Here is a 21068-nt window from a genome sequence, read left to right as displayed (position 1 = left end):
CGGCGCTTTGGTTAAGGATTGGGCCGCTCGGCATGTCACTCAGAAAGAGGAGGATGGCTGCTGGCAAGTTCCGAAGCCCGGGAATGCAAAGTGAGATTTATGTGGTCCAGGTTGGTTTCTCAGCCGAAGGAGCGTCGCGGGGCTCGGACAGGGGAAAGTGGTACCTTGGGAGGTGCACGGCCTTATTTATTAGAGGTGCTTGTGGGTCACTTCCCGAGGATTCCCTTCTTGTGCCTCCTTTTTTGGAATGAGCCCACCATCCTTTATTTATTTATTTGTTAGAAGCTTGCAATACAACAGAAACACGAATAAACATAATTCTTTAAATACAAGAAATAGGAACTAATAATTGGGGAATATAGGATAGGGACGGTAGGCACGATTGTGCGCTTAAACACGCCCCCTACGAAAAGACGATGATTTTTACAACCTTTGGGAAATCGGGCATCTACATTATGTTCAAGGTGCGGGACATAGATGTACTTAATAAAATCGCTCGCGTAATGGACGTGAGAAATGCATTTCTGCTCCTTTACTCCACTCACCCATCCAATTTTTCGACTGGCAAATTACTTGATAAGAAACCATTACTTCGATGAAGTTCGGCACTATAATGAAAGTCATTAGGAAAGGGTTTAAGACAAGGTCGTCCTAGTCCACGGATAAGACTAAACAAGGTTTAAAACATGATATCTGATCAGGATTGAGTCTACTATGCACATTGCCAAGCCATGATTTTGTTCGTTTTATGTTTTGCTAAATAAGACGCCGGATCACATTTAGCGATAGCTAAACGATTTACTGGGGGAGGGGAGGATGGGTTTAGTCTGAATCCAGCCAAACAAATTACGGGATAATTTAGGGTGGGAATAAATATATGATTTAGACTTAAAGTAACTTTATTGTACAATTGAAATGTACGCTAATCGGTATACATTAAAATAATTTTAGGGCCATTTGTGTACTGTATTTCTGCCAAGAAAATCACCGATGAAGTCGACAAGGCTCGAGCTCGATTCAAAGGTGGTGTCCGTTTTTCGTAATCCTGAACTTCTTTAGCAGAATTACCTCCGGCTTCCACGCGGCGTCTCCCTTGCCTCATTCAACGCGCTCCGGAAAAAAAAAAGGCATTTTGGAAGGTGGAGCTTTGGCTCCCTAGGAACCTCGCTTCAATGGCGCTGTTGGCAGCCGAGCTGAAGCGTTTGCCGCTCGCACCGGAAGAGTTGTTCCCTCTCGAGCATCTGATCTCCACCATCCGACGCAGACTTGCAATTTTCCCTTTTTACAGGTAAAAGCTGAAAGTCTCTGTCGTGCCCATCCTCGTATCTGAAAGAACCCCCCCCTTTCGCTTTTGTATATAGTCCTTTTTTTAATTGCGCATCAAGGAAGGCGTCTGTGTTTGATTTCGCATACTTTGGTCAGTTGTATACTTGCAAATACTGTGCGAAGGCCAGCAATTTTTCAAAATGTGGATGAATTCTTAGTAAGGGTTCAAAAAGTTTATGACGAAAGATTAAGTGGATTCAGATTAAGGTTGTATAATTGTAGGTCCCGTTGTAATGTCTGTGGAGATTCTCAGTCATCCAGGTCATGGTTGTCCCAAAGGTGCTTTTTTCAAGAGCCAACGGGACTTTCTGGTTTTTTCTTTGAAGACGTTTAGTTTCTGAGAAGCTTCTTGAATGAGAAAGGAAAGGTCTTAAAAGAGAAACCAGAAAGACCAGTTGCTTCTTGAAAAAGCACCTTTGGGACCTCCCATTGTAATAAACAATTTATTTAACAGATTTTATAAGTTCCATGCAAATTAATGAGGAAAAAGGATAAGTAATTTTTTTTAATGGAATAAATGAACTGCCCTTTAAGAATGAGGAAAATACAAGGGAGAAGCTTCCTTTTTCGTCTGGTCAAACCCTGTTCAGCTAGGAGACTCAATTTTGTTTCAAGTATGATGTGATTTCTTGGATATTATGTGAATATCTGTTATGATTCAGAAATAATGCTTAGTGTCTGGCTCTGATTGTTGTTTATGCAGCTGTCTATGATTAAATAAATAACAGTCTTATGTGATGACGGTGAAGATTTGTCACATGCTCAGTTCAGCAGTGTACTTACGCACTATATGCAGCATAAAGTATTTGGAAGTTTTTATGCACAGGGTAGCAAATCTGTTTATCTCATTGGATTCAAAAGAGATGCACTGCCAAGGTTCAAAAGCAATTTGCTAGAGCTGATCATGCTTGATTTTATTTCACCATAATTGATCTTGTAGAATTAAAATATTATGATATTAAAATGGGATGTGTGTGTGTGTGTGTGAACCTTTTAGAAGTTATATAATGTACAGGTTAACAACAAAAAAGTTAGCCTAAGTGTACTGAGAAGCAACAATTGACAGTCACTTCATATAATATATAATGTGTCTATGTGAGAGGTGTATCTGTATATGAAATTTTTTGAAAAGTGAAGGGATTTTAATGTGCTATTGATTGAAACCAACTTTGTTACCTGAGTGGTGCACACTCAGAAGAACATGGCTACAGATACAGTTGTAAAAAAAAATCCCATGTTGACATAATATATGATACTGTAATGTTCTATTTTTTCCTATGCAAAGTAAACCTGTTTTGAATTTGAGAAGATTCATTTGTTTATCTCTCCATCTCTTAGTGTACTACTAGGACAAGATGGCATTTGAATCTGACACTGATGTTCTTCTCTACAAAAACGCTGAGTTCCAAAGAATATTGTACCTTGGAGATGTATATTGTTACACCAGACTACTGGCAGAGGCCCCGCAATAGACCTGCAAAGGAGAATCAGTGCTTGTACCTAAAAACTGATATTTTTCTAAAGCAATGACACCTTTTAGTAGTGTTTTTTACAGGAAGGTTTTGTGTCTGTTCTCTTACCATGGATATTTTAGAATCAATCGAATTGAAGATACTCTTCTAAATCCCTGGCACAGACTTCTGAGAAATTCCTCTTATTATAAAGCCAATTTGGTCTCAGCTGTTGATGTGGTCAAGTATTGGCAAGGCGTGTTTGAGGCAAACAATATCCCAGAAGCGCAGACATCCTCTGAATATATTGTTTCTCATGTCCTGGGATCAAAAACAGTTAAGTGCAATGGGTGAAAGTAGAGCTATGGTACAAGATTTATAAAGCTACAGATCAATACTAAAATGCAGTGACTGAAATATATATTTTTAATATTTTTTCTGTATCTCTGCTACACTGTGATGGTTGTCCAAATATTTTCAGTCCAGAATTGGATGATCTAATATAATATGTATATGTCTGTGCCGAGCATCAAAATGGATCTCTCAGGATCAATCTTACCTGTGCTTTGGCCCATGACAAATCTCCCTATGAGATAAGCAGCACTTCTTGCAGGCAAATTGTAGCTTGCAGGCGGGCTTCCAAAGAATTTTGCTGTCAAAGTACATGGAAATGTTCGCTGTTTGCAATGGCATTATATATTTTTCTTGATTATTAAGTACAGCAGATGTATATTGTGCCTTCATTTGCCATAGAATATAATGGCTAAGCTCCTACTCCTGCTTCATAACTAGAAATTAGGTTTAATCAGCAGTTAGAAGAACATGAACACTTACCTCACTATTCCCTTTGGGGGTAAGTAATATTCAGAGTGCCGAGAAGAAAAATAAAATAGTTACACTGAAGGCATGCAGTAAGAAAAGACAACAGCTGAAGCTAATTTACACCAACATTATTCACCCCTACTTTTCTGTCTATTCACATCATTGTTTCTAGCATTTCCATGTACCGTGTTCCACATTTTTTCCTTACATTTATAGCTTTCTCAGCCAACTGCAGCGATATCATTTTTGGCATTATTAAAGTATGTATTACTTCCTTTTCTTCTACTTTAGACACTAACTTTTGGGGGGGATACTGACATTTTTAGCATTGTCACCAGCTATAAGTGCTTTGGTAAATAGAGATTTTCATAAAAAGGATTTTCTAGTAATTACATTTTCTAGCCTTAATCCTACCTGTGTCACAAGTAGCTTAGCATATATAAGTGCAATTCTTCATAAAAAGGTGTTTGGATTAAAAACTACCTTTATATCTTAAGAAACCCATGAAAATAAATGGTTACCTTATAGGGGAAGATGGGCAACATAAATATTTAACAAATAAAAATAAATAACCTGCATACAGTTTTATATAGCTAATAAATTTCATTTCACTGATGTCACTGAATGTGTTCAAGCAGAGACTGAACAACCATCTTTTAGAGATGCTTTTAATTTGAATTTCTGCACTGAGCAGGAATTTGGATATGATGGCTTAAATAATGCATTCCAACTCTGTGATTTTATCATTTCCTGCTGAATATATTTGTTAATATGGATATTTAGAATTAATTATATTGCTTTGTCTCAGTATGGTATGCTAAATAATAAATTTAAGTTGCAAGAAGGTAGATACTGATTTAGATTTTTGGGGAAAATTTGTAAAATATGACCAAAAATATTTCATTTGGAAGAGGATTGATGAAAGACAGAAATTGAATTAGGAAACACAGAAGAGTAAAATAATTAAGGTACTTACCCATTTTTCTTACTCTTTATGGTCAAAATACCATCAGTGTTTATAATTAATTTAATGAAAGTTAGCCTTTATGAGTTATTCTGCTTAAAGGAAATGATAGAGCAATTTGTTAGTGGGGCCATTTATGCCAACACTGAATTTCCCTTCATTGGATGCTGGAGAGGCATCTGTCAAATACACTTTTAATTTAGATTTCTGTATTGAACAGTCAGTTAGACTTGAGCATTGGCAGGCTTGTACAGTAGATGAGAAATTTTATCCTCTGTCAGCCTTCACGTTGTCAGCTTTGAACCTCTTTTTTGCCAGTGTTTACTTAAAAGGAAACAGTATGACCTTGAAAGGAATTTACAGTACTGAAATTGTTGCTATTCTCCTTTGTTGATGTTAGTTTATCCTTCACCACCATCACCCCAAAGGAAAGAAACAATCTGGGCTAAGGTGAGGTTTATGTAATGGTGGCTGAATTCCTTCTTCAAGGCCACCTCCATAATTTCTCTATGGGGAGGAGACACATCAACATATGTTAAAAGTCCAGTGTTTCTGGATGACATCATACCATGGTGACATGTTAGAATGGCATACAACATATTGAATTAGATGAATTTAGTGTTTCCATAGGTTTTTTTAAATAACGGCCATATATCTATGGTGAATAGAAGACTGTTGTACAAAGAATGTGTAACGTAGTTTAAAATAAAATATTTATTATTCAGTTCCAGAATCTGAATGCCAGCAGCATTTCTGCTCCCCTTTCAGCAAAGCAACAGAAAGAGATCCAACAGCTCTGTGCTAAACGACTACAACGGTAAGCACTCTGGTCTTTCTTTTTTTCCTCTGGGAGTTCTTGGTAAACATGGAGCAAGTAGAAAATAAAGCAGCCAAATTGCAACATTGGCTAATTTGAAGCCTTCGCTGAGGCCTGTGTCCTGAAATAATGGGAGAGAAGAGATAACAAGATATGTATATAAATCTTTTTAAGAGGGACAGTTTCAAGATAACCCAGAAAAGAGATTTTTCCCCCTACACTTGAAGCAATAAAAGAGAGTTCAACAATGCAGGTATTAACTATCCCCACTGCCTTTATGGCAAAATTATAGATTTGCATTTACCATTTAATTAATTTGTGAGTAAATCTGTTCGGAATCTATGAAGCTTTACTAAGAAGTGCACCAGCAAAGAGATGTTAGAGCTAGCAGACCTAGTAATATTTACTACTATGTTTTCCCCAAAATAAGGCCTATCCCAAAAATAAGCCCTAGCTTGATTTTTACACGAGCGCCTGATATAAGCCCTACCTACCCACCCCCCAAATAAGTCCTAGTTAAGACCCTGCCCACTCTGCAGTGCATGGATAAAAATTAAGCTAGGGTGGGGATGGAGGGGTGGAACTTCCCTACTACTTACCTTCAAACAGTTGCAGCCAGGCCTCACACACTCTGACACCTGTCTTGCCTTGCCATCCCACTTCTTCTGCAGCCACTTGCTGCTGCTTGCATGCATCACCCCTGGCCTCAGTTTCGCTGTCAGAAGTTTTCAGGAAAGGCCTCTGCAGCCAATAACGGATCCAGAGCACAAGCAGCAACAAGTGGCTGCAGAAGGGGTGGCAGCGGGTTCCTATTGGGCAGGGCGGCCATTGCCACCACTGCAAGGTGAGTTAGTGGAAGACATCCCCCCAAAATGAGACCTGGTGCCTTTTTTGGTGGCAAAAAAAAAATAAGACCAGGTCTTATTTTCGGGGAAACATGATAGCTTAAACTATCATGAAGGTTTCCCTCGTCCAATCGTGTTCAACTGTAGGGGGTAGTGCTCATCTCTGTTTCTTAGCCAAGGGAACCAGCATTGTCCACAGACATCTCTGTAATCATCTGGTCAGCATGAATATACCCTGAGGTGCACAGAACACTGTTACCTTTCCATCAACATGGTCCCTGTTTATCTACTCACATTTGTATTATTTCGAATGGCTAGATGGGCAGAAGCAGGGGCAAATAACAGGAGTCACTCCGTTGCATGGTGGATCTTAAGATCTTAAACATCTTAGATCTTAAACTCTGTCAGCTTTCCAACTGACAAACTCAATGACTTTAACTGCTGAGCCATCATATCCCTCCTAAATTATCATACAACCATTTAAATAAAGGAGTTATTTTGAGCAAAGCAGGAATCAGATAAGACTTCACCGATTCTAAACAAAAATATTTACTGGGAGGGTAATTGACTCATTATTACTTTTGGTTTCTTACAAGTTGAAATGAGCACTATTTCTATTTAAAAGTATCAAGCAGCTGCACTTTCTACATATCTGAGTTACAATTAATTTTAGCAATTTTTTCATTGAAATGGACTACTTTTAAGAAAAGTTGAACTTGATTGAAATTGATAGTTTCAGTAGTTTGAATTTATTTGCTCACTTTCTGTCTGATTATAAATTAACAATAGTTTAAAGTTCATTTTCTTTTTGGAACGAATAAGTTGAACATGGTGTGAAGTGAGGGTTAGCATGTTCTGTGCGTGTTGGTGGTACACACTTGGTATTCTCCTGAAGAATCAAATGAATGGTTTTTGAGTGTTCCTGATCCATTTGGGTTACTGGAGTCAGAAGTGGCCTCTGTGACATCATTCAATGTACTCAGCTTAGATTCATTTATCAGCTACAAATTTATTTGGACAGTAATGTTCTTTTGGAAATCCCCCCCCCCACACACACTTTGATTAGTGTTTTATGTGTGACTAACCTCTATAGATCCAAAGCAGAACTGCTGGGTTATTAACTCAGAATAGCCTGTGTCAGAGGTAGTATTTAGCAGGTTCTGACCAGTTCTGGAGAATCGGTGGTGGAAATTTTGAGTAGTTCGGAGAACCGGCAAACACCATCTCTGATGGGAGATTTTACAGTATCCTTCCCTTGCCACACCCACCAAGCCATGCCCATAGAACTGGTAGTAAAAGATTTGAATCCCACCACTGGCCTGTATGTTTATTATTGACATTTCAAGAGTTCTCTACAGTTTCCAGTTTGTGGGATCCTTGGTATACCCTGGGGTTGGTTGTTTTCTTTCAGGTTTCATTAGTTTTTACTGAACTAAGTGGTGGGTAATTTGGAGCTAGAAAGGAATAGGAATTGATAACCTTTTTGCTGAATACTGGCATTTACTTTCAGTTTTCAGCAAAACTGGCCCATAGCCTACTTAACAGTAGTTCGCTTAATGACCTGCACAAAAGGTCATTAAATTGAGTGGTCTGTTTTATTACTGTCACAGCTTACAACATAATGGGCAGCATCTGTATTAAAAAAAGTAAAACTTATAGACAGAAAAAGAAAATAGGGGGGGGGAGGGGATAAATATCTGAAAACAGAAGAAAAAGTAATTCCAGCTATGACAGAATTACTTAGTTGATTTCACCCAATGCAAAAGCTTAAGGGATGCCTGCAATCAAAATTTATGTATACATCTTTATGTATAGCTATATAAAAGTATGTATATATGAGATTCACATAAAATAGAGCACTTTAAATGAAACATAACAATCAGAAAAGTATTTGTCATGTAGTAACATGCACAAGCTAGTTACTAAAGTCCTATTTCTACAGTAAAAGAACGTACAGCATCTGGTTATTAGTGTAATCGTACTTTGAAATAAGTTACAATATTATGCTTATGAAGCTTTCAGGATCTATTGTACTCCTCTGTTTGATCAGAAGCAGAACTCTGCTAAGAGTAGTCTTAGGTTTTGGGAAGCTTGAATGCTAAACTAGTCTCTAAAAGTGGACTAAAACCATGTTGAAGGAGGTCATAATTGAACAATTGGCAGAGAAATGGATAAGCTCTTGTGGAAAATGGGTGATAATATTTTTGCTTCAGAAGTAAAAGCTTCTTAATGACATCAAGGTACATTTAGAAATTATGTATGATAAAATGGTCTCTGGTAGTACTGAATGTTCTTCCTTCTCATTTCATTCATGGAGGAGAGGACTGCCAGTTCAGTTCAATTTTTAGCAAATGATGTGAAAATAAATGTGATAACAACATCTTGTACAACGTTGGCCAAAAATTACCACACAATTCATCTTCTATTCCAGGATGCCAGTACAGTATGTTCTTGGTGAATGGGATTTCCAAGATCTGACACTCAAGATGAAGCCTCCAGTTTTCATTCCTCGGCCAGAGACAGAGGCAAGTTATTAGAAAGGAAAAACTGCAGCTGTTTTCTACATGCATATAAGTGCCTGCAACCTTTTGTTTTGAAGGAAGCCAGCTCCAGGGAACCTAATTAGGAACAGGAGGTTCTTCTTTTTAAAAAAAATAAAGTTTTATTCAGTTTTAACAAAACAAATAAAACATCTTATTTGAGTACAGCATGATTCTGGGTTATCACATTTCCATACAGACACAATTTCATATGCATATTCATCTTATGTATTCAACTTCATATCTTAATTACTCTTTATCCAGCTTCTCACTATTTCTCCCTTTACTTCTCTTAATTTTCTTTTATGGTTATCTCATTTTCTTCTTATTTAATTGTATTTCTTTTACCGAAATTTCTATATCTTTTTATTAATTATACTTATACTTTCGTCTGTCTTGTTTACAATATCATTATGTTCTCTTCCAACATTCTTAAAAAGCAAAATTCCCTCTATGATTGCCAATCGGAGTGCAACACCTTTAAGTCTTATTGTCATTATCATATAAAATTTCATTAAACATTAAATATATGCATTCTGACATTATAACATTCAAATTTCTAATATCTATTTTATATTATGTAAATCTCATCTTGGTACTTCCCCTTAAAAATGTAAAAAGAAAAATTCTAAAAACAGCAAAAACAATATATATATACATATACATACATACATACATACATACATACATACATATAGGTTTTCTTAAGTTTTTGCGGGTACTTACATGTATGGCATTCAGCTTTGTTCGGGTATTTTCCCACATCATAGTAGTTGTGCTTTTAAAGTTGTAGCAAGTTGTAGCAGTGGTTACAACCACTGTAAAAGTCTGACTCACAGATGAACACTATACAGAAGCCTGATGATGGCAGATGAGATTCTGCCGAAATGTTGCTACAACTTTAAAAGCACAACTACAACGACGTGGGAAAATACCCGAACAAAGCTGAATGCCATATATATATATATAAAAACATTAGTGAGCAAAGTAGTTATTCAATTTCATTCTGGTATGAGCCTTGTAAATCTTTCACGTTTCTTTTCAATATTTATCAATCTTTGAGAACAGTTGAAATATTTCCCTCCCTTCTTCATTATTACTTAACTTTTAATAAGCATACCTTTGGATAATCATACAGTTGTATCTTATAAGTTATTTACTATTAATAAGCAAAATAATTATTCAAATTCATTCTAGTAACTGGTATAAATTTCTTTATAAATCTTTCACATTTCTTTTCAATATTTTATCAATCTTTAGAAACAATTACAATGTTTCCCTCTCTTCTTTATTATTGCATTAATTATAAATAAACATACCATTACAGAACAATACAGTTTTATCTCATAGATTATTTACTTATTTCATTTCTAACTCATTACCGTATTCTACTGTCACAACACTACCTTTTGTACCTTTGCAGAATCCTCACTTTTAACTTAATTTAGCCATTGTCTCTGTGTTTTCTAGCTGAGCAAATACCTTTAATCCTAGTACGTTTCCCCTTTTTCTTTATTTCCTGCTTTTGTCCCTCATGAGTTCTTTCCCTTTCTATCTTTCTCCTCTTTTTCTCATCCCTTTTTTATACCCTTCTCTCTATAATTTTCCCTTCTGTGGTTTTCTTTTCTGCTTCTCCTTGCTGTTATAGTTCCTTTTCAGACTATTTTTCTTTTTGGCTGTTCCCTTTAATCACAAACTTTTAACTCCTTTCCCCCTTTTTCCCCTTATTACCACACTTTGCATTATTTGATCATTGAAAATGGCTTCTTCTTTGTCCCGCCCTTCTTCTTGCTCTTGAAGCTTTTCCTTTTGCTTTTCAGAGTTCAGGATCTCCATTTCAAGAAATTCAAATACGAAGCCAAAGGATCTTCCTCCCCTTTCTTCATCTTCTTTCTGTTTTTTAAGACTCATCTTCAATTCCTCCAGGAGTGATGCCATTTTAAACACTTTTGAACAACCACCCAATTGACTTTAAGTAAAAACAGAAAAAGAAAGAAAAAACCAATGCCAAATGATCCCAGACTGTTCCTTCTTGTTTCTTTCCTTTCCTTTTCCTTTCCATGGGTTACTGTATCTTTTAATAAGGTTTCAGTTACAATGTATCCTTGGGAGTATTTTCAAAGTTTCGCTGTTAATCTTCTTTTTTCCAGGTTGCACTCCATGTTTCCATTATTCCAAGTTCCACCCTTTTTCCTCCACTCTTCTTTTTAGGGCTTTAAAATGACCAAGGAAAAAATCTTTATTTTCCTTTTGACAATTAAATTTCAGCTTAAAGTTGCCTATTAGCGTCAAAGTAAATTAATACAGATTTCTTTCCATATCATTTGTAATTGTCAATATAAAGGTTTAAAAAGGGGGTTTTAACCTCTTTTTCTCTCTCCTTTGCCGCTTAAAAGTCTTCTTTCAGAAGTATCCCTCTAAGTACTTTTAGATTCAGCATACCTTGCTTAGATGTTCTCTGTTGTTTAGCCCGGTCTGTCCTGCTTTCCTCTTTGTCTTCCTCCTGCACAACCTTATCCAGTCGGGTTCTTCTTTGAGGTGGCCATTTCTGACCACCACTGCAACCGCCTTCAGGAAAGGGAGTTTAGACCAGCCAAGGAGGAGAGATGCGGCTCCCCTCTACTCAGCTAGCAATCTCCCCCCTCTTCACCACCTCTACGGGATGGCTTCAGCCCCAAATCCAAAGGATCGGGGAGCTCCAGTGGTGAGCATAGATCGAAACCATGCATGATCACAGATTTCAGTCTGTCGCTGAAGAAACCCAAACCAGAAGAGCCGGAACAGGAGGTTCTTCTTGACTCTGCCTTCTCATAAGCATAGGAATTTTACATTTGTATGTCAGTCCCATTGTCTGATGACTTGAAAGAAACTTCAGAATAAGTTTAATTGCCATTTTCTTATCTCCCATGATGCAATTTCTTTCTCTTGAATATTTTACTTTTTTCACAAACCTGTTGTCTAGATTGTGGATGTTTACCAAAAAGCAACAACTAAAAGTTTCCCGTTCCTGAAGGTTTCTAGGTTAGAAAATTACAGTTTAACCATTGGGCAAAGACAATTTCTGCCTTGCTATGGAAGATGATGCTGAATTATTTTGTGATCCCTTATAGATCCCAGATTCTAACACAAGATCTAAACCTCACTACATCCCTTAATAATCTGGATGCCAGATCTTCGTTTGCAAAAGGAGCTTAAAAGTAATAGCCTAACCCCAAACTGGCAATCATAATGTTTCTTTCTATGCCAGGCTCTCATTGTTGCAGAGCTACAACCTGCCCACCCAGTTTTTTAAACAAGTATGCTTTATTTTTATTTATTTTATATTTATTTGTTAATTGCTTACAAGATAATAGATATAAGTAAAAACATAGTTATGAATACATGGATACATATAAGAAATTTTTTTAAAAAAATAAAAGAAACAATAGGACAGGGACGATAGGCACATTGGTGCGCTTATGCAAGCCCCCTGCAGACCTCTTAGGAAAGGGGTGAGGTCAATAGTAGGCAGTCTAAGGTTAAAGTTTTTGGGGTTTGGGGAAGAAACCACAGACTCAGGTAGAGTATTCCAGACATTGACCACTCTGTTGCTGAAGTCGTATTTCCTACAATCAAGTTTGGTGCAGTTAAGCTTGAGTTTGTATCTATTGTCTGCTGTAGTGTTGTTATGGTTGAAACTGAAGTATTCTTTGACAGGTAGGACATTGCAATGTATGATTTTATATACTATACTTAGATCGGACCGAAGGCGGCATAGTTCTAGGTTTTCTAGGTCTAGAATTTCGAGTGGTGGCATAAGGTATTTTGTAATGAATAGAGGAGTGGAGAACTCTTCTTGTGAAATATTTCTGGACTTTCTCAACTGTGTTAATATCAGATACATAATACGGGTTCCAGACTGATGTATTGGTCTAGCAAATGTTTTGTATGCTCTAGTTATTAGTGTAATATTACCAGAGAAAAAGCTATGTAAGATTAGGTTAACAACTCTTAATGCCTTTTTGGCTGTGTAGTTACAGTGGGCACTTAGGTCATTTCAGATGAGTACTCCAAGATCTTTGACAGAGTTTGTGATGCAAGCAGTCATAGGGAAAACAATAGTCTCACTATTTTGAAATCTACCTAGGCCAGCCTGGTTTGTAGTTAAGTACACCATCATGTTCTATCTTTGTCTTTGCCAACAAATCAAATACTGCATGGGGCTAATTTCAAAACAAAACACAGCAATTGGCTTCTTTTTTCATGCCTTAATTTTAGCTGATCCTCTATCCTTCTCTGTCTCTTTGCTCAAATTCCTGAATGGCCCTGAACTGAATGTGTGGGGTTTGGCAGTTTGTTATCAGTTAGTTACACTGTACTGGTTTTTGAATGATCTTCTTACCAATTAAATGTACATTTAATGTAATGGGTAACAGAGACTGACAGTCTGAAGAACAGAACGTTAGAACCAGACATTTCTTCATTTATCTTCCTGGAATACTACAGCTACTTTAACACTTGAAATTCTCTAAATAAGTCCTATTTTAACATTCTTTTTAAAAATGCTTCCATATTACTGGCTCAGTTTATTTGTGTAGAGCAGGGGTGTCAAACTCAAGGCCCGGGGGCCGGGGCTAGGGCCAGCCCATGGGGTGTTTAGATCTGGCGCGCCAGGCTGCCCTGGAAATATTGAAGGACTGTTCTGTGGTGCCTCTGCCATTGAAAATGGAGCTCAGGAGGGCTGCGTACTGCCGTCCCAAGCTCCATTTTCACTGGCAGTGCACTCGGGCTACCACAGGGGCCCCCAACACAATGCTGGCCAGGCCCACCCTGGCCACACTCACCCCAGCCCCCACTAGGTCAAACACAACCCTGATACGATCCTCAAGAAAATTGAGTTTGACATCCCTGATGTAGAGAAAAACAATTATCTGTGGAGTCCTTGGTTTTCTCTGAGCTTGATTGTTTGCTTGCAGACATTTCATTACCTAATGATTAAATAAAATCATCAGTCTTGATGAGTGTGGGTTTGCTTCCTGTTTATATACTTGCCCTGCCAGTGTTGGCAGAAGTGGGGTTTTCTCCCAGAGAGTACCCTGATCACGGCATTGTTTTCTCTTGATTGATTGTCTGATGTTAATCCCTACCTATCTGGGTGTAGGCTCTGGAGAGGATTGTTCTGATCTTTTTGCTTCATTCTTTTTAATTGTCTCTTTTGAATAGACTTTAAAAGTAGTTTTATCTCTATGTATCTATTGAAAGCTGCTTTGTTTGAATGCCACACTTCCAGAAATTCCCTAGCATTTTTAGATCTAGTTTGGTCTAGGATGCTCACAGTTTCCCTGTTCAAATTATGGGTGAGTCTATCTGCATTGTGAAAGTAAGCAGTTTTCATTGTGTCTTCTAACTGCTACGTGGTGTTCATGGATGCACTCTTTAGTCTTCTTCCCAGTTGTACTACATTGTGGCTAATACAGTCACACTGTATATTGTAATGGCTTTTGGTTTTTTCCCCGTTTTGGGCTACTGGGGCTTCTGGTTTAAGTTGTTTTGGAGGGCTTTAGTTACTTTATTTACCCCAGAGATGCTGTGAAGTTGTAATAGTCTGTTAGTTGTTTCTAAAACGTTTTTGATGTATGGTACTGTACTATTTTTCACAGCTTATATTTTGCTCGTGCTATAGTGGGTTGAGGGGTCAGGTACTTATTGATAAAGTTGTGTGGTATCCATTTTGTTGGGAAATATTGTATAGCAGAGATCCCCAACCCCCAGGCTGTGTCCCACTGTCAGGCTGTGGCCTATTTGCAACTGGGCTATGGGCCGGCACACATACGTGCGCAGTTCAACTCATGTGAGCAGCGGGCTAGTGCCCGCATGCACACCAGCCCACCAGTCACACATCCTGGTTTTCTTCTTCCTCCCCCCCAGCTGGACCGCCAAGCCGGAAAGGTTGGGAACCACTGTTGCATAGGCAGTCTGTTTACTTTTTTCTGCTGTTCTGTGTTTGCTGCAGTGCATTTGTCTGAATAATGTTCTTGCACAGCTCCTCTTGTGAAAGTTTGGGTTATTATTTTTCAATAGACGTGCATTTCTCAGTTGCTATTGTTTATTTTTCTCTATGAGAATATTCAGGAAGAGTAGTATGTTATATTTTCTTCTCCCATTGTGAACTTTATTCCTCTGAAGATATTGTTGATTCTTCCATGTGCCTTCACTAGTTCTCCCTTTTTTATTATGACATATCTACTTTCCAGATCTTTTTAGTAGAGGCTGTATAATGGGTTTTGCTGTGAGGCCTCTGATTTGTTGGTCATATTTGTCCATCAAACTGGAAGTAGGTACTGAGGCAGAAGTTGATGAGGTCTGTGGTTCTGGGTATTTCTATCTTGGGTTTAGTGTATTTAACTAGGTATGGGTATATTGATAATCATCATCATCTTAGTCAAAAAGAATAGAGAAAAACTGAATGCCCAAGCAGCTTGTAGCAAGAGCTACATGACTGTGGGTCTTCCAAGAATCACCAAAACAGTATTTATATAAATCTTGTTGCACAAGCTGAGTGGCTGACCAGTCTTTTAATCACTCAAAGTTCATAGGCTGTACAAGGTCACTTTGCTTAGTTCAAAACAACGGGATTTTTCTTGTGGGTCTTTTTCCAGGAATGTCATTTAAGTGGTAGATGATGAAAGAAACTGCAGCTACAAAATGCTTCTCTTTTTCTGTTTACCAGAAGAACATAAATCCAATTTTCTACTCTCTAATCGGCTGGCTGTAACATTTTTTACACTTGAGAATATTGAAAAAACTTATGAAATTTACAATAAATCTATCCATTTGCTTGATGAAATTTGCAGTGAGTCTTAAAATAAAAAGGGTTAATAATGTGCTGCTTATGTGCATGGAGGATTTTCCTCATTTATCCCAGTGCAGATTGAAAAGAAAAGAAAGGTTTTTCCTCAGATAAGGAAAGAACAGTAACCCAATAAAGTTTCCTTTGGGCTTTCTAAAGGACTAAACATGGTATTGTAGTCCAGTGCTGTGAGTATTTATTGTAAGATTAGCCATTTCCTAGGGATTCATATCTTCACAAAGACGAGAGTGTCAGCCTATTCTCCAAAACATCTGAAGGGAGGACAGGAAGCAACGGTTGAAAACCAATCAAGGAGAGAACCAACCTAGAACTGAGAAGAAATTTCCTGACAGTGAGAACAATTAATCAGTGGAACAACAGTGTTGGATGCTCCAACACTGGACATTTTTAAGAAGAGTTTGGGCAACCATTTGAATGAATAGGATCTCCTGCTTGAGCAGAAGTTTGGATTAGAAGACTTCCAAAGTCCCTCCCAATTCTGTCCTTCCATTGTTATGCTATTAAAGTTTTCCAAAATGACTGCCCTTCTCCTTTGCTAGACTTGGAGCCCCATTCCTTTGTTGTTAGAAAGGGAGTGTTGCCCACACCACTGCTTCCCTAATGCTTCCTGGATTCAGCTGGTAATTTTTATGGGCCATGTAGTGAAGGTGTAGCTCCTTTAAGGAATTCTCGACAGCTATAGCACGGGTGCCCACAACAGGTCCAAGAAGTATTTGCCTGCATTGGTTCCAAATAGTGAATCATATTAGTATAAACTACATTGCTCAAAAAAAATAAACGGAACACAAAAAGAAGACATCCTAGATCTGAATGAATGAAATATTCTTACTTTGTTCATTACATAGTTGAATGTGCTGACAACAAAATCATACAAAAATTATCAATGGAAATCAAATTTAGCAACCCATGGAGGTCTAGATTTGGAGTTACACTCAAAATTAAAGTGGAAAAAAACACTACAGGCTGATCCAACTTTGATGTAATGTCCTTAAAACAAGTCAAAATGAGGCTCAGTAGTGTGTGTGGCCTCCACGTGCCTGTATGACCTCCCTACAACACCTGGGCATGCTCCTGATGAGGTGGCAGATGGTCTCCTGAGGGATCTCCTCCCACACCTGGACTAAAGAATCCCCCAACTCCTGGACAGTCTGTGGTGCAACATGGCATTGGTGGATGGAGCAAGACATGATGTCCCAGATGTGCTCAATTGGATTCAGGTCTGGGGAACAGGAGGTCCAGTCCATAGCATCAATGCCTTTGTCTTGCAGGAACTGCTGACACTCCAGTCACATGAGGTCTAGCATTGTCGTGCATTAGGAGGAACCCAGGGCCAACTGCACCAGCATATGGTCTCACAAGGGGTCTGAGGATCTCATCTCGGTATCTGATGGCAGTCAGACTACCTCTGGCGAGCACATGGAGGGCTGTGCGGCCCCCTAAAGAAATGCCACCCCACACCATTACTGAGCCACTGCCAAACCGGTCATTCTGGAGGATGTTGCAGGCAGCAGAACATTCTCCACGGCATCTCCAGACCCTGCCACATCTGTCACATGTGCTCAGTGTGAACCTGCTTTCATCTGTGAAGAACACAGGGTGCTAGTGGCGAATTTGCCAATCTTGGTGTTCTCTGGCAAATGCCAAATGTCCTGCACGGTGTTGGGCTCTAAGCACAACCCCCACCTGTGGACATCAGGCCCTCATACCATCCTCATGGAGTCTATTTCTGACCGCTTGAGCAGCCACACGCACATTTGTGGCCCGCTGGAGGTCATTTTGCAGGGCTCTGGCAGTGCTCCTCCTGTCCCTCCTTGCACAAAGGTGGAGGTAGAAGTCCTGATGCTGGGTTGTTGCTCTCCTATGGCCTCCTCCATGTCTCCTGATGTACTGGCCTGTCTCCTGGTAGCGCCTCCATGTTCTGGACACCACGCTGACAGACACAGCAAACTTTCTTGCCACAGCTCGCATTGATGTGCCATCCTGGATCAGCTGTACTACCTGAGCCACTTGTGTGGGTTGTAGACTCCATCTCATGCTACCACTAGAGTGAAAGCACCGCCAGCATTCAAAGTGACCAAACCATCAGCCAGAAAGCATAGGAACTGAGAAGTGGTCTGTGGTCACCACCTGCAGAACCACTCCTTTATTGGGGATGTCTTGCTAATTGCCTATGCTTTCCACCTGTTGTCTATTCCATTTGCACAACAGCATGTGAAATTGATTGTCAATCAGTGTTGCTACCTAAGTGGACAGTTTGATTTCACAGAAGTGTGATTGACCTGGAGTTACATTGTGTTGTTTAAGTGTTCCATTTATTTTTTTGAGCAGTGTGTGTTTCCTTTTTTGGGTAGATGTAATTCCCTTAATTTATATAGCTTACTGTTTTTTTTACTACTTATAATATAACATTGCTTTTCCTGAAAAAGAATCAAGTGATGGGCTACATAGAAAAGGGGGCTTTTTCCTATTAGTGCTTATTTCTGTAAAAAAAAACAAAAAAAAAGGTCTGGCCACCAGGAGGCAGATTGGTTTTAAATTCAGAGAACAGTTATTTTATTGAGTTGACTTCTAGGAATTATTGCTCTGCTGTTTTAATGAGCTTCCTGGTGTAAGTTTCTTCTTCCCTATTGACGCTTCGCTTTTTAGAGAAAAGGAAAGTAAGTTTGGTCAAAGTTTGTATTTATTTTACAACCTACTTCTTCTAGGAAACATTTGTTCCTGTTCTTTGTTCTGAGAAATGCAACAGTATGCCTCTTTTTTTTTTACAAAAAGGACTATAGCTTTTCCAACAACAAATGACCAAAATAAGTAGTTTGCCAAATATGATAGGTGAATTTTGTGTGGTTACAGTGGTAACTTTTTTGACAGGCTCTGGCTGATACAAAGCAGGTTTCCTTGAAACAGCTTGGAGCAGGTCTTTTTCAGATCTTTAGGGTTTCAGAAGACACAAAACAGAGCTAATCTTAGATTCTTTGTAAATATGGTTACAAACCCAGTCTAAATTCTGCATGAAAGAAACATTACAGGCAGAAAAATTGGAGAGGACAGGATGGCTGGACATGCCTAGAATTAAAACCTCTGGCCTTCTTCATGTAGAACACCCCAAGCAGTGATTTCTATGATATATGTCTTACTTGGTTGTTTTCTGTGACATTGTAATTACCCTTGTCTCCGCATATTTTGTGGATCCCTTATCATTCGATGGTGAAAATAGTTAAAACACTTGAATTCATTCTTTCTTCTTTCAGATATCTGCTCTATCTGTGTACTTGGATTCTATAATATAAAATGTATGGAACTGTTTGGTTCCTCAGTTCATGGCTAAACCATTTTACTTGATAAGGAGAGGAGGAAAACAAACAGCCACATTTTCTAGTACATTGGCTCCTTCGGGCTGTGTCCTATCTGCATTGCAGTTTCTGTTTACTGCAATGCACTTCTGATATTACAGGTTTTCTGAAAAACATTGGATAGCTGTTGGACTATTTTCGTAAAAACATGTCTTTGAATCTTAGCAAAAATGCCTTTTTTTTTCCAGAAAAAAAGTGATCTTTTTCTCCAAAATATCCAGCTTTTAATTTTGTAAATTCTTAATTATTGACATAAAGAAAAAAAGTAACATATTGTGCTATTCCTAAGAAAAAAATATTTAATATCTTAGGCATTTTTCAATGGGAAAGTTATTCTGATCCTTTAAAAACTCGACTAAAATCAATAAAACCCAACAGCAGATCAAAATTTGCTCAGAGCAATAGAAAAGGAGAGGTGATTATAATTATACAAGAAATGGTCTTTTTTACTTTTAGTACTTTATTTTAGTTTTCACAATAGTAATTGGAGAATAGTGGAAAATACAAATACAATGATACATGTACGGGATTCAGTTTCATTGATGATTTAATTTAAAAAAAAGTATTTCACTGCTTACAAACTGCTTAGAGTTAATTAGAAAAAAGTTCCCAATGGTTTCCTAGATTGTTCCAGAAGCATCTCTTAGCCTGCCAGACTTTTGCCAATCTTTCATCTTGAAATCTGAGTGGTGTGCATTTATTAACATCTGTCTCCTTATTGGAACTCTAGGATTTACGTATAAGAGACAATGCTGGGTTGCAAATAAGTCTTCGCTTAATAACCCTATAATTGTGAATGGAGTTTTCATTGCTAACCGAAACATTGTGTGGACACACCACTTAGCAATCGCAGTTTCAGTAGTGCCAGTTGCAGCTGTTCAAGCAAGACCTCACACTTGTCCTGTCTTGCCAAGCTCACCTCGGTCTCGACTCCCACATACACACACACACACACACACCTATCCCCACCGCCTTCTCTGCCCTTTTGGCCACTCTGGGCTCCGTTGTGCCTGCACTCCGCCACCATCGCTCTAGCCACTTTGTGCTCCACTGCCTAGCCTGCCCCAACTGACCTTCGCAGACTTCTTCCTCCCACTGCTGACGAGGCACATTTTGCCTGACTCTTTGCGAGGCAGCTGCTGGCTGCACAAGACTTTGAAGCCGTGCACCGCCTTTCTGAGGCCTGGCATGGTCTACAAAAGAGCCAGGCCAGGTGCACTTCAGCAGTGGGAGGAAGAAGATGACGAAGATCGACAGGCAACAAACCAAGGGTAAAGGTGGACAGGGCGGCCGAAAGGGCAGAGTTGGGGTGGGTGGGTGAGTGATAGGCACTCCCTTAAATAAGTATAATAGGGTGTAATTCCACTCACAAGAACTCATTGGTGCCAGCTGCTTTATTTTATTACCTTTTACAAATTGTGAAATATTTCCACAGTGATCACATATTGTGTCACACAATTGCATTGACTCCCTTTGAGTAACCCGGGAGAGATGGGAAAATTTTCCTTCTAGGTTTCTGTGGCTTCTGCTGCACTGTGACCTACTTTGTATTGTTTGCTAGCTGGAAGAGGAGGAGGAGGGGTTTGTGAATGCCAGGTATATGAGTATAGAGTTTGTTTTTCAAGTCATTCGGCAGTGAATGCAAAAATAAGAAAAAACACCTGCCGTTATAAATATTCATGATAGTTCATTGTTTACAAACTACAGATGGTTGTCAAAAGTCAGAGATGGTATTCAGCAGATTCTGACCAGTTCTGGAGAACCGGTAGCGGAAATGTTGAGTAATTCAGAAAACCAGCAAATCCCACCTCTGACTGGAGATTTTACAGTATGCCTATCAAGCCACGCCCACAGAACTGGTAGTAAACAAATATGTATCCCACCACTGGTCAAAGTTAAAGAAAAGCCTTTTCCACTTTATGTTTTCAGACCTGCAAACATTTGTCCTCTTTATGGATTTTACTGGTGCACAAAGGTTAGATTCAGATTTTAAAAATATACAGAAACATTGAGAAACTGCTTTTTTTTAACTAGGACTAAGCACTTTTAATTTGTTTGTTTATTCAATTTGTATAGCCAACCATTTGAACCTAATGAACAACC

General features: G+C 38.6%; 1 protein-coding gene across 4 annotated transcripts in view; it reads left to right on the top strand.

The window, feature by feature from the left end:
* The first annotated feature begins 74 nt into the window (after nucleotides 1-74).
* HEMK1 (HemK methyltransferase 1, mitochondrial release factors N(5)-glutamine) overlaps nucleotides 75-21068 on the top strand; it is a 56554-nt gene continuing 35560 nt past the window's right edge. For 2 of the 4 annotated variants that reach the window (XM_087924062.1, XM_026725318.2), the window contains exons 1-4: nucleotides 952-1288; nucleotides 2665-3113; nucleotides 5289-5380; nucleotides 8657-8750. In XM_087924062.1, the coding sequence (XP_087780188.1) occupies nucleotides 2853-3113; nucleotides 5289-5380; nucleotides 8657-8750 (447 nt within the window). In that variant the 5' untranslated portion in view covers nucleotides 952-1288; nucleotides 2665-2852. Of the gene's footprint in view, nucleotides 111-951; nucleotides 1289-2664; nucleotides 3114-5288; nucleotides 5381-8656; nucleotides 8751-21068 lie in introns of those variants that run through there. The other 2 variants (XM_087924063.1, XM_087924064.1) reach the window with 2 other exon arrangements.

This window comes from Pseudonaja textilis, chromosome 2, assembly GCF_049901715.1.
Source record: "Pseudonaja textilis isolate UNSWEBS1 chromosome 2, rPseTex1.2, whole genome shotgun sequence".
Lineage (NCBI taxonomy): Eukaryota > Metazoa > Chordata > Lepidosauria > Squamata > Elapidae > Pseudonaja > Pseudonaja textilis.
Note: the sequence above shows the minus strand (reverse complement) of the source record. Positions and strands in the feature narration are given on the sequence as shown.